The sequence below is a fragment of the Terrapene carolina genome, unplaced genomic scaffold (genome assembly GCF_002925995.2).
Source record: "Terrapene carolina triunguis isolate 2854851 unplaced genomic scaffold, T_m_triunguis-2.0 Scaffold580, whole genome shotgun sequence".
Classification (NCBI taxonomy): domain Eukaryota; kingdom Metazoa; phylum Chordata; order Testudines; family Emydidae; genus Terrapene; species Terrapene triunguis.
This window is the reverse complement of record NW_020664931.1, coordinates 9819502-9833858: the sequence shown is the minus strand read 5'-3', so window position 1 is coordinate 9833858 and position 14357 is coordinate 9819502. Positions and strand designations below refer to the sequence as shown.

The 14357-nt window shown below is 44.8% G+C and overlaps 1 protein-coding gene across 1 annotated transcript in view; it reads right to left on the bottom strand.

Moving 5' to 3' along the window:
* Positions 1 to 14357, bottom strand: part of TRIO (trio Rho guanine nucleotide exchange factor) — a 307445-nt gene that overhangs the window by 265899 nt on the left and 27189 nt on the right. Inside the window, exons 6-7 of the mRNA XM_029913308.1 lie at positions 8041 to 8232; positions 902 to 1033 (exon numbers count right to left, since the gene is read on the bottom strand). Of these exons, the coding sequence (XP_029769168.1) occupies positions 902 to 1033; positions 8041 to 8232 (324 nt within the window). The remainder of the gene's footprint in view (positions 1 to 901; positions 1034 to 8040; positions 8233 to 14357) is intronic.

Sequence of the window (14357 nt, the reverse complement as noted above, 5' to 3'; positions counted from 1 at the left end):
AATGGTTAATACAGGACATTTTAGTTATAAAGGGAAGCCAACTCCCATTTGAGTTCCTGCCCCTTTGGGACCCTGAAATATTTAAAGCACACCAGAAACACTTCATGATGGATGTTATTTTTTTGTGCTGTATTGGTGTTCTGTCAGCATTTTTCAAAATAAATTGTTTCCTAGAGTTGGTAACTCAGCTGTAAATACATCCTCTAGCTTAGAAGTGCAACCTTGTGGTTGTAAATCTGAAAGCCAGGATTTTATGACTTTTTGAAAACTAACAGTGATGTTGAACATGTTAAAATATTATAAATCCTGAATGTGTGTGTACACTGGCTAGTTTTAGATCCTTTTTTACTGCTGGCAGAAAAAGGTATCTGATTTTAGTTTGCCAAACGAATAATGCAATCCTTACTCCAATCCACTTTATCTTTTTGCAATAAATAGAAAGTTTTAAAAACACGTATTTAAGTGCTGACTCCTAATTCAGTGCTTTTCCAAAGGAATTTCACATTTGCTGTGCACTTAAAAACATATTTTAATGACAGTATCATAATACATGTGAACATCTTTTAACGGCATTAAGTAATACACAATGGAAAAAATTCACCACTTTATACATTGCCAGGCAGCCTGCAGGGGAAGCATTATGGTATCCCAGTTAGACAGTTTAAAGTTCTTCCCACAAGAGCAAAAGCCAGAAACCAAGTCTGAGTTTGAAAAATAGACCAGCAAAAGCCAGAATTCAAAGTTAAGACTAACACTCTGCCCTTCTGTGTAATACTTCAAGGCATAGTGCCAAACCTAGCAGATAGTTTTCTGGCTTTTGTCAGTTGGTGATGTAACCATAATTTTATTTAAACATACTGTAAATAAGTCAGCAGCCTAATGGAATAAATAAACTGCCTACCTCTGAGTAAGCCAGACTGATATGCTCATATATTCCTTGATGATGATGAATGGCATCTTCTAAATCTTGTAGTTCAGAAGGAAGTTCTACCTCACCACAGGCCTTACACCATGAATCCACGTTGTTCATGTACTAGGAATTGAAAAACCACATTGTGTCATTCCCAGATGTACATATGGTAAGACACTATCAGTAAGTAAAACTCATTACAGACATTCATACATAGGAGTGTGCAAAACTATTTGGGGTGTGGAGGACCTTTAAAAGAAGTGTTATTTGATGAAAACCATCTAATGTAAGTGAATATGTGAGTTCACAAGTCAAATAGTTTCCATAATACAACCAACAGTCTTTAAACAATCTGATTGAGTCCATGTTCTTAGTACTACAGCATGCTCTGGAGCGCTACACATGAACACAGCAACCTTCGAAGTGAACTCAACTGCTAACTACACTTCTCATTTCTGGAGCTTACTTTCACTCACACCGTTTCTTGATTTTTCAGCTAACCAAAAAAGATAAAAGCACGAGACACATGCCACATCACATACACCAAAGGCAACTAAACCTATTATGCCAGTGGTTTTCAACCTGTGATCCGTGGACTCTGTCTAAGATTTCCAAAGGGGTCTACACTGCCATTTGAAATGTTTTTAGGGTTCTGCAAATGAAAAGACAGTTACCTTTTCCGTAACTGGTGTTCTTCGAGATGTGTTGCTCATGTCCATTCCACAATAGGTGTGCGTGCTCGCTACGTGCACTGGTGCCGGAAGTTTTTCCCCTAGCAGTACCCGTAGGGGGGAGCACCCCCCACGACCCCTGGAGTGGCACCACTATGATGCGGTATAAGGGGAGTCGCGCGCTCCCCCCACCCTCAGTTCCTTCTTGCCAGACAACTCCGACAGTGGGGAAGGAAGGCGGGATGTGGAATGGACATGAGCAACACATCTCGAAGAACACCAGTTACGGAAAAAGTAACTGTCTTTTCTTCTTTGAGTGATTGCTCATGTGCATTCCACAATAGGTGATTCCAAGCTATATCTGTTGGAGGTGGGTAGGAGTTCACAGACTCTCGGGATGAAGTACAGCCCTGCCGAAATCGCACCCTTGCCCAGGCCCCTCCTGGAGCAGAACCAAGGGCACCAGCAGTTCTGTCTGGTCACGACTTGTGTTGGCTATGTATGCGCACGCTGTCATGTGACCCAGGAGTTGGAGGCACGCCCTGGCAATTATCACGGGAAACCTTGTGATCACCTGGATGAGCTCCCTCAAGGTTTCGAACCTGTCTGGCAGGAGGGAAGCTCTGGCCGATGTCACGTCGAGAATCACGCCAATGAACTCTATATGTTGTATCAGTACCAACGTGGATCTGGTGTTGTTTACCAGCAGCCCCAGCGTGGTACATGTGGACAGGAGGAGTGATGTGTGTTCCTGTACCTGTGATCTGGAGCCGCCTTTGACCAGCCAGTCTTCGAGATAGGGGAAGATCTGCACCTCACCCCCCTCCCCGACGCCTGAAGTAGGCCGCCACCACAGACATACACTTTGTGAAGACTCTGGGTGCCGTCGAGAGGCCAAATGGGAGGATGGTGAACTGATAGTGTTCCTATCCTACCGTGAAGCGGAGGAAACGCCTGTGGCCCTCAAATATGTGAACATGGAAGTACGGATCTTGGAGATTGAGGGCGGCGTTCCAGTCTCCAGGGAGGGAATGATGTAGGCCAGGGAGCCCATGCGGAACTTGAGTTTTACCATGTACTGGTTTAGGCCTCGCAGGTCCAGGATGGGCCTGAGGCCCCCTTTGGCCTTCGGGATAAGGAAATAGCGGGAGTAGTACCCTTTGTATCTGAACTCTGCAGGCAATACCTCCACCGCTCCTAGGTGAAGGAGCCGCCTCACCTCCTGCTCGAGTAGGGTCTCCTGAGAGGGGTCCCTGAAGAGGGACAGGAAGGGAGGATGGGTAGGTGGGGTAGAGAGTAACTGGAGGGTATAGCCCCGGGAAATGGTGTTGAGGACCCAACGGTCCAAGGTCAGTCGCGACCACTCCGGGAGGAAAGAACATAGACGGTTGGAGAAGGGTAGGTTAGGCGGATCCCTGGTGCAGACTGGTAAGTCATCCCCGGGCGTCCCATCAAAAATGGCGCTTACCCGCCTGCTTGGCCTTAGAGGGGCCAGGCTGGGGCGCAGGCCGAGACTGCCACTGTGGGCGTTTCTTATAGTTCCAAGATTTTTTATAAGGAGGGTCGTATCTGGAGTGGGTGGCCTGGTTGGGTGCCTCCTGAGGCTTGAACTTGGTCCTGGCTGGGGCCGGGACATAGAGACCAAGAGTCTTTAAGGTTGTGCAAGAGTCCTTGAGAACGTGTAATTTCATGTCTGTTTGCCCAGCGAACAGGGCTTTGTCATCGAAGGGGAGGTCCTGCGGGAGCTCTGTGCCTCGCTGGACAACCTGGAGAAGAGGAGCCACAACACCCTCCTCATGGACACTGTCCAAGCCTGCCTGAAGGGCTGCTCTGGTGGCAGCTGTGCCCTCCCCCACCAGGGCCTTATACTCCTTCCTATCATGCTCCTAGAGGGAGTCCATGAACTTTGGCATTGAGCCCCATAAAAGTTAAAGTCGTATCTGCCCAGCAGGATTTGGTGGTTTGCCACCCTCAATTGGAAGCTCGAGGAAGAATAAAGCTTTCTACCAAACAAGTCTAGTCTCCTTGAGTCCTTATTCTTAGGGGTGGGAGCGAGTTGGCCCTGATGCTCCTTGTGGTTGACCGCCTCGACCACTAGGGAGTTGGGGGCGGGGTGGATGTATAGATATCCGTGCTCCTTGGTGGGCACGAAATACTTCCGCTCTGCCCTCTTAGATATGGGGGGGGCAGGGAAGACGGGGTCTGCCACAGGGCATTGGAGATCTTCACCACCCCTTCGTGGAGAGGGAGGGCCACCCTGGCTGGCGCTGTGGCCAAGAGGACATCAAAGAGGTAGTCCAAAGGCTCCTCCACCTCTTCAGCCTGTAGACTGAGGCTCGAAGCCACCCTTTTCAAGACCTCTTGGTGGGCTTTTGTGTCTTCCTGGGGAACAGGAGGAGGAGGCGCTGTGATTGCCTTATCAGGGGAGGGTGAGGATGGGGGCGCGGTGCTCTGCATCCCCATCGGTGCCGCAGAACCCAGCGCTTGGTCCCCTTCTGAGCGCGGGGCTGGGGAAGAGTGCTCCACTGACCCCCCTTCCTGGAGGGCTGAGAGAGGGAGGCCAACGGTCTTTCTGAGGCCCCGGCCACCGAGCGAGCCACCACCACAGGCTGCATCAGCGTCCATGGGGTCTATTGGTACCAGGGCGCTGTCCAGGGAGCCTGGTGCCACTGCACTTGCTGTGGCATCGTCAGAGCGGGCTGCCCCGCCAGACATGCCCGGTCCGCCGACTGTCGGCTCCGAGGGGAGGCCAGGCTGGCATACGAACAGCCGCTATCCCGGGATGGAGACGAATAATGGCTTCGTGAATGGTGCCAGGCTCGAGACCCTGAGTTCGGTGTAGAGGAGCGGGAGTACTGTCTGTAACAGCTACTCTGCGAACGGTTCAGTCGGGTGGATCCGCGACGGCCGGTTGCCAGCGATCTACGCTTGGGGCTGCAGGAGCGGTGCCATGCTAAGGACCTCGACCGGGACGGAGAGTGTGAGTGGCATCGACGTCGGTATCGCAAGGGGCTATGGTGGCTTCTTGGAGTTGGCGACCTCTCGTGCTGTCTATCCCAGACCCAGCGTGGCACGCTCTGATCTCAAGGCCTGCGCTCCCTCGATGCAAAGCGGTGCCTGGATTCTCTGCTGCTCGGCACCCAGCCAATCTGGTGGGGGTCAACGGGGACTGGTGAGGGCTGTGAGTGTGGCGGTCACTTGCGGAGAACGGCATCGGGAACCTTCCCTTGACCGTGAGCAGTACCACCCGGGTGGCGACTGTGGCAGTCCGAGCGCCGGCTTGCCTCTGGACCGGGGAGACCCTGGGGTCGATGCAGCCGGAACTGACATTACATCTTGAGCCGCCTGCAGGGCCTCCGGTGTGGAGGGCACCAATATGTGGCCACTGGCATCCGGGGAGGCCGGCTCAGAGTGGGCTGGGCTACTCCACTCAACTTGAGTCGGCGGCCATGAGGTCGAAGGGATCGAGAGCTGCCCAATGTGGGTCTAGTCTCGCCCCCAGCCTTGCCCTGGTGCCTTGACAGAGAAGATCGCTTCTTCATCTTCTTAGAGTGTCCCGTGGATGGGGAGCGGTGCCGGCTGGTGGAGGGCACCGCTGGGTCACCGCGCACCGATGCCATGGTGCTCGATGCTGACTCGGAGCGGCATAGCAGTGTCGGGGTCAGGGCCGACTTCATCAATATGGCTCGGAGCCGTATGTCCCGCTCCTTCTTGATCCGAGGCTTAAATGTTCTGCAAATCTTGCAGCAGTCGCTGAGGTGGGTTTCCCCAAGACAGCGTAAACAGCTAGTGTGCGGATCACTTACGGGCATAGGCCATTTACAAGTGTCGCACAACTTAAAGCCCGGGGCATGCCCCAACCCGGGCGCACTTCTCTACTCTATCTATATAACTTTCTCTCTTTTTTTTTTTTTTAAATTTAAACTACAGGTACTAATCTACGAACTAAATGACAGTCCAAACAGGGAAAGCTACAGCAGAGAGCTGGAGCACAGCAGCTCCGAAGCACCTTCACTGGTGGCAAGAAGGAACTGAGGGTGAGGGGAGCGCGCAGCGCCCCTTATACTGCCCCATGGCGGCGCCACTCCAGGGGTCGCTAGGGGCGCTCCCCTACGGGTACTGCTAGGGGAAAAACTTCCAGCACTGCTGCACATGGCGAGCACGCACACCTATTGTGGAATGCACATGAGCAATCACTCGAAGAAGAAAAAAAGGTTGAAACCCAATGTATTATGCTATCCACTACAACAGTGAGCATAGAGGGGAGATGCAACTTAAACAAGAGGTATTCTTCTCAGTTAAGTGTGCTGCATCTGGGAAGTAGATAAGCATATATGGAAGCACTAAAATAATTAAAGACCTAAAGCTATTTGCATGTAAACAGAAAGTCCTAAATGCAAATTACAGTTTAAAGGCAACCATTTGTAGTCTCTGGCTGTTGCAAACCATTCCTTTCTCACCCGGTTTCTTCCCCACCTCAACTTTCATCCCCTATCGCTAATCAGATAGCTGATAAATCACAGCCAGTTTTCCTATGGAGAGAGTATTAGAATCCATTACAGCTAATTGTCAAATGAACACAGCAGAAGGAGCAATTAAAGAAACTAATTTAATTAATCCCAGCAGACTGCAAACCGTGTTCTTTCCTTTAATTTATTTTACTTCTCTCTCACCAATTCACATTTCTGTATACTTTGTACTGAAGCACGTAGTAACTTCCCAAAATGGCTTGGACACGGTCAGTCATAGCTTGTCAGTTAACTGCCAGGTACAAAACAACCTTTCTGTGAACTGGAATACATTCCTAATTTCAGACACTGATGCAGTTCATTTTTTAAAAAAAAAAACCCCACTCCACTTTGGTCAGGAGGCACACCAACATGTAATTATGTTTTTGCATATGGTGCTTCTCAAAGGTGTCAGACTGGCAACTGTAGCAATGCAAATCTAAGTTAGCCAGGGAACAAATACAGCACAGACACTGGGTAAAGTCCCACACTGTCCCCATCAAGTATCTCAAACTGACCTAGAATGACCACATCTATAGATGCATGAAAACAGTTTATTCTTTATGACTCGCCCTTCTGTGGCCTCACTGTTGAGACTGCCAAAAAAGGTCTCTCTTAGCAACAGCTGTACTTGTAATAAGGACACCTATTTACCATAAATGGACTAAGATCAGCTACTTGCTTCCCTAGACCAAAGCATCATCATTAGCATGCTGAAAGCACTGTAGGGTTGCCTGTCAATTAAAGGATTCACATTCTCAAACAATTTGGTTTTAAGAATCTAGCATCTCCTCTTAGTAAACATGCAAAAATTCACCTTAAAACAATTAGTAATTAGACTGCTTCTTAAATTTTTGTGGCCAAATGATCTTATTCCCAAAAGGCTACTTAAATCAGTTATGAGCAAATGGCAATTTTTCTGGAACTCAGTTTGGCATGTCGCAAGAGAAAACTGAGGAATAGCTACAGGGACTATACTTAACACACTACTTCTTACCTAGCTCAACAAGCCTAGTGCTCCCTATCAATAAAAACACCAGCAGCAGCTAACAAAACACACCAACAAGGAAACGGAATATTGACGGGAGACTCAACAGCATGCATCTGCCAACTAGGCTGCAACTAATTCCCTGAAGGGAAAAACATGCTCTAGTCATCAAGACAATTAACCTGGCAATGTGAAATATTTAGGCCTACTTCTTCCTGGGTCAGATTAATTCACATGGCTTATGACTGGTATTTTAAGTTGTATGGGGGCCTAGAGCCAGGAACAGGGATATGTAATGCCAATGGAAGTTAAGTGTACTCTTATGGGACACTGAGTAAACATCCCCCACCCAACTCCAAACCCAGATTAAATACTTTACTTCCCCTAATTTCCCAGTGAGTTAGGTTTACTACTCAATAGGTGTTTCCTGAAATGCTGCTTAAATATTGAACCATTCTGGGACTGATATTCACAAACACTATCATCATTCATTGTGTGAGGCAAAAAGCAAGGAATTACTGGCCAAATGATTGGGTAAAAAGACCTTTATATTCATACTAATTTTTTACTTTCTTCATCATCTCAAAAGCTTGCCCCAGGTTAAGCTCTACGTTCAAATCATTAAATTCCTACATCCTTTTGCTTTCTAATTTCTACACTGTATTGGTTTTCTAAGGAGCCTCGTGTATAGAACACAAGGAGCAGTGACTTAAAACCCAGGCAGTCTTGAGTCAGGGAGAACAAGCCTTTGTTTAAAAGTGATGATGAAGTTCCATACTACTGTAGAGCTGAACAGAGATCAAGTCTTCTACCTGTAGCCTCTGCTTCCTTTTAAGCCCCATCCAGAATGGAGCTAACTCGCTTTCTGGATTTGTTTTTTAACCTGGTTTCATGGCCAAATCAGGTAATTTGGTTTATACTTTTAGCTTGTTAGCTTTCGTTGGCTGTGTCCCAATTACTGACCTGTTCCGTTTTCTGGTGGAAGATGGAGGACATATCCAGTAAGGTGCTTCGTTCATCCAAGGCTGCAGCAAATGCCTTCCACTCTTGCTCCAACTGACTAGCAATCTGTTTAATCTGCTGTGAAGCATAATGGCCAGACTCAACCAAACGATTTGCTACTGACATGATGCGGTTTATGTTTACATACACATTCTGTGGAGAAAGGATGACAAAGGCAGAATGTGGTCAGGAAATACAATTAATAACCTCACAAGGATAGATCCATGAAAGATCTGTAAAAAGTGATAAGCAATGTTTACTGAATAACGTAGTTTTACATATACTAAAAGTACATATTTGGGGGTAGATCCTCCGTTGGTGTAAAGAAGTCTTGCTCGGATGACAACAATGGAGATTCTCAGCTGTTGTAAATTTGTGTTTCTGACTCATAATGAATGACAATACTGTGGTCAAAGAAACACCTAGTACTTCACAAAGACCCTAATAAAAGCAAACAGACAAGCTTTATCTTACCTCACAGAGGGCTTGTATAGTAACTCTATTTCACTAATGGAGAAATGAAGGCATTCAAATAGTTAACTATTAGGAAATTATAAGTGACTGGTAATCACTTGTTTTAAACAGCATGTTCATGTTCCCAGATCACCATGACCTAGGGACCCTCTCTCCCCCCAAAATTTCAAGTTTTTACCTCCACTCATTGAGGCATTACAGACGTTCAAGGTCACAGAAAGTTACAGCAGCAGAAGTCCTCTTCAGTATTTGGCAATAATTGAACTGTTTTTTGCACATACTTTCTGAAAAAAATTACTTCCCGACTTAACCACTGAACTCCAGCCAGAGGAGTAAAAGACTGTCTAACTTCCAAAAAATTGAAAATGATACTCTAAAGCACTGGTTTTCAACCTGTGGTCCGCAGACCCCTGGGGGTCCACTGACTATGTCTAAGATTTCCAAAGGGGTCTGCACCTCCATTTGAAATTTTTAAGGGTCCACAAATGAAAAAAGGTTGAAAACCACTGCTCTGAAGTGTTAATACCTGGGCAATCTTAGGCATCCATAGGCATCACTGCATTCATCTCACAATTACATTCTTATTCTGACCCTAAACACTCAACACCTAAACTCTGGGCAGACAAAAAGTAAGATCATGCATCTGAAGAAACCACGTATTTCAGTTTCTAGAAAATACCGGAAGCTGAAAATCTTTACCTAACCATCAAAGGATATTTGTTTTCACACAGTCACTCTTTTTTCTGGGCCAATCTGAGAAGCTACTATAAAGTTATCTGTAGCAAGTGCTCTTGGTTTACTTTTCTCCTCGCAACATTGAAAAATAATGGGACTACCTCATCAAATTTGGATGAAGATTTGGCATGTGACACAGAAGTTCCTTGGCAAAAGGTCCCCATTCTTTGCAAACAGCTCTTACCTCAGACCTGACAAACTCACTACACCAGACATCTGATCAATATTTATTCATCAAGAATAACATGCAAGTTATCTACAGAAACTTATCATAACATATCAAGATTTATAATCATTGCAAGATATACGTATGGGTAATATTTAAGGAATAATGTATTTATATTGAAAGAATGCTTATGCACTTGAAATAGAAATTAGTCACCAGGAGGTAATGTGTTTCAATGATGACCCATTCAAGCAAGAGAGAGTCTTCTTTCTCCCCTCCCCCGTCAGCTGGCAAGGTAATGCAAGGTTCTCTTGTTTACCCTTGCCACATCCCAGAACATTCAATGGAAAACTATCAGAGACAACTGCCAACGACAGAAACCACTTGGAGGTGAAAAGGAACATTATAGCAGGAGGAGATCACCCTGGCTATGAATAAAGACAAAAGATTATTTCAGTAAAACAGTGTGTAGGGAAAGACACCGTATCCATTCACTGAGGAAACCCCTTAAGGAGTGACCGTTTGGATCCGGGTTTTTGTGAAACCAGCTAGGTCTGCAATGGACTGAACTTTGGGGGAAAGCCTACTTTATTATATAGGAAATTTAACTATTAGTAAGTGTAGACCCAGGTTCACATTTTATAATTTTGTTTTGTACTGTAACCATTTGCTTTCATCACTTTCTCCCACTTCCAATTAAATCTTTGCCCTTTCTTAAATGAGCCTGCTTTTGCTTTATCATAAGTGCTTTCAAGTGCTGTGTGGTTTACAGAAGTGGAGGTTTAACATTAAACTGGTAAACTGGGGTACTTTGCATGCTAAGTATCTGGATTTTCTACAAGTAGCATGTGTTAGGGGCTGGATATCACAGGGGAACAATTCAAAAAGGACTCAGGGCTTGGACTGCACCTATTGTTAGCCTGCAAGGTGAAGTAAGGGCTGGTATAGCCCAGAGGAGAGTGCTTGAGTGGCTAAAAGGCCCATGGTGTTACTGAGCTGACACCCAGCTACCCCAAAAAGACTCCCTCTCATAAGAGGCAGGGGGTAATAAGGTGACTCTCAGTCCTAGGTGCCCCGAGAACCATTACACCTGTAGTAAAAACTACCTGAAGAAATCCCAGCAAGCACTAATACACACAGAGCAGAGTGAGGAGGAGAACTTTTTTAAAAGCACCAGGTTCTCTGTATTCTGCCCAGGTGAGTTCCACTTTCTGGCCTTCTGCGCTTTTTGAAAATCATCACAGATCAGTGTGGAAAAAAGATAGCACTCTCTAATACTCTGTGATTCGATAACTTTGCTAACTGAAATCACAATGCATCAGATCTGGAAATAAAGTACTTCCCACTAAGTTTATAACAAACCAAAATCTAACCTGGCTTTGTCTCTTCCTCTTTGAAGCAGCAGTATATATGATTGGAGAAGCACAGGATAACTATCTGTTATCTGAACAATCTTATTGAAGTAAGTTCAATTTGATTATCTGGCATGTGTGGGCTATATGATGAAAAGCCTGTTAAAAGGCCTGACAAGGGGGCTTGGCTGAGTAATGGAAAATTATGTTAAGTATCGTGAAAACTGAAAATCCCTTCCCTTTCTCCATACTGAGAAACTGAAAAGAATGAAGGAAATATTCTACTACTATATGAAGTGTATATCTAACCTATATAACCCTCCACAATAAGAAGTCAGCTAGTCTTATGGCATCAGCTGGGCTTGAAGGACTGAAATTTTTACCACCATAAATGTGAGTAATTACAGAAGCCACAGCAATGATATAGGTAACCAAATCTAAGGCTTCCAGGGTGAATGGCTCATCTGTGGGTGTCAAAGAAATATTCCTTATCACTGTGTTTACACTACTTTGTTCTCTGAAGCTTTAGCATGAAAGGTACTATAAAGTGTGCAAGTGCACACTGCCAGAACACAGATGAACAGTAGTCTCACCCAGTACTTTATTTTTTCCCCATTACAGCACCCGCCACCATTTGAGACATCTACTAAAGATTTAAATCTCAGTACCTAGAAACTGGTTCCTGTGACAGAAAGCAGCAGCAATTCAGATCAGAGAAAGAAGAATGACAAAAAGGAAGAACTGGAGGATGACAAACCCCTCAAATATTAACTGGCTACAATAGGAAGACTTAACTGAACCTTGGCTAGATAGAGGATAGATAGATAGAGAGGGACTGACAGGTGCATTCAGTGAAAGCATATGGTCAACTATCTTTATCACACCTATATGCAAAATAAAAATGCGATGCCCTTAGAGAACCAGCAGGTATTTCTTGAACTGAATCGAGTGCTGTCTTTTTCTACTGCTCCATCCAGGGATTTCTTCTTAGTTATCCCATTAGTTGATGGGTGCCATTAGCTGACCGCAAGTAAATAGGCAATAATTGTAGGCCAACGATCGTCAACAACTTTACTAAGAAATAATAATTGTTTAATCTGTCATTTTAAATGACAAATAATGCAATGAATCTGCAGCTTCTAAATGCTAATCAACTGTTTAGGAAGTGAGGGAGGAAACAGGTACAATTTCGCAGCGTTTTTCAGATTATTCCACTGCATTGCAGAAGTATAAAACTAATGAATGCTATGGAGCAGCACAAAAGAGCAGCAAAAAAGCCAGCAACAAAAAAACAAGTCAATAATGCAATAAGGGCAGCAGTTTGTATAAAAATACATCTCATTTACAATCTTCTTTACTCAGAGCGCACTTTAATAGACTGGCATTTGCTCTTTAAACTTCCAAAAACCTGAGAGAGATTCTGCAAGGTCTGGAAATACCAGAATTTTTCTCCTCCAGGCTATATAAAAAAAGTTATTGCTCAACATGGCAAAGGCCAGCAAATACAGATAAACAAGCTAAGGCACAGGCCGGCTATAACAGCATGTGTCATCCTTTGGCATGTGGCTGATTTCAGGGAAGGCAAGTATACATGGGAAATATGGGTGACAGCCTGCCAGTTTACCTCAGCTTCTCTGTAGCACTTAATAGAAACAAACTGGCAAAAGCACTAAAGGTTTCATTTTAACCCACATATTCCCAAAGCCTTTTATAAAATGCTGCTTTAGCAAACAGGTTCTGAAACAGGAACTGCTATTCTGCATATAGGGGGTGCACATTTGGTATGATATTTTTAAGGATGTCTCTTAGGCTTGGTCTACACTTACCCCCCAAGTCGAAGTAAGGTACGCAAATTCAGCTACGTGAATAACGTAGCTGAATTCGACATACCTTACTTCGAACTTACCGCGGTTCAGACGCGGTCCACACGCGGCAGGCAGGCTCCCCGTCGACTCCGCGGTACTCCTCTCGTTGAGCTGGAGTACCGCAGTCGACGGCGAGCACTTCCTGGTTCAATTTATCGCGTCTAGACCAGACGCGATAAATCGAACCCGGAACTTCAATTGCCAGCCGTCGAACTACCCGGTAAGTGTAGACCAGCCCTTAGTGTATGTCACTAGGATTATTATCACTGCATCCTTACTTCTCTTTTGTGGTAAATTACTAATTATTCATCCAAGATGGCATTCAGAAGTTCCAATCAGGGATCAATGATCCACTGTACTAGGCACTGCCCAGGCAACTGAAAAATGGGCAATGTCAACAGTTTTATTGTCACTCGTTAGTAATTACTTAAGTTACCTGCAGTATCCAACCAGTATTCCCTGTTGTGTTACGGAAAAGAAAACTGGACTCTTTAGTCTAGAAATGCTTTACAAAAATCCCTCCCTGGGAAGCTATAATACAAAAAATAATGAAGTCTACAGAGACGCCTAGGTGTGTCTATCCCAATTATGCGTTAGCATTTGGCCTTTTGAAAAATCACAGCACGTCAAAGAGATCTGACAAAGACTGCCGTTTAAAACTAACAGTGCCGCTCTTGTTTGTTGGAGCCTCAAATAATCTTACAGGAGTGTAAAATTCAAGATGTAGCTTATCAGTCTCAGGTGACAGGTTTGTAAATTAAAGAAATGTTAGAAGTAAAAAACTTCAGACTGAAAAAGGTATCTTTAATAGGAAAAAAAAAATCATGGTGGTTTTCAGTTCTGAAACACTCTTTTACCTCATCTGACCTTCTTAATGTTTTCGTTCATACCAGCCCCTGAGGTGGGATTTAAACAGATTTGTTTAGTACCTTCGCTCTGCTCAAAGTTAACTGTTGATCCACTAGAGTCTGTAGTGCAGCCTCTGTGCTTTGGATTAAAACTTCCAAAAATCCTTAAGGGCGCTTAGTTCTAGGACTCTCAGTTCACAAACAAAACTGACAGTGTTTGACTACTACAGATTTTAGTGATTCTGAAACAGGATAGTGTATGTGTATGTATGTATGTGTGTGTGTGTATATATATATATATATATATATACATACACACACACACACACACACACACACACTCACACACACGATAGATACCGTGCTTTGACAACAGGAATCCAGAATTCCTTAACTAAAATATACTTTAGCAGGTCATAGATCAGTTGACTCCCAGGGCAAAGAGGATAAGCCAGTATAGCTTTTCGCATTGTCTATGGGGAAAACAAAACCTGAGTTTAAGGGCTGGTGTACACTTAAAAATTAGATTGACCTCACCATGTGGCTCAGGGCTGTGAAAAATTTTGCACACTGAGAGCCACAGTTAGTTTGACCTAACCCTCAGTGTAGACACAGCTAGGTTACAGAAGAATTCTTCTGTCAACCTATCGCCTCTCAGAGAGGTGGATTAACTATATCGATGGAAAACACCCTTCCATCAAGGCAGGAAGCGTCTGCACTAGGGTGCTACAAATGGCCCAGCTGCAGCGCCGCAGCAGTGGCACGTAGCGTAGATATAACCCACAATTTACTGTAATTGTCTACTCTATGTCAATCCCAACAAACACCGCTGTGCCTT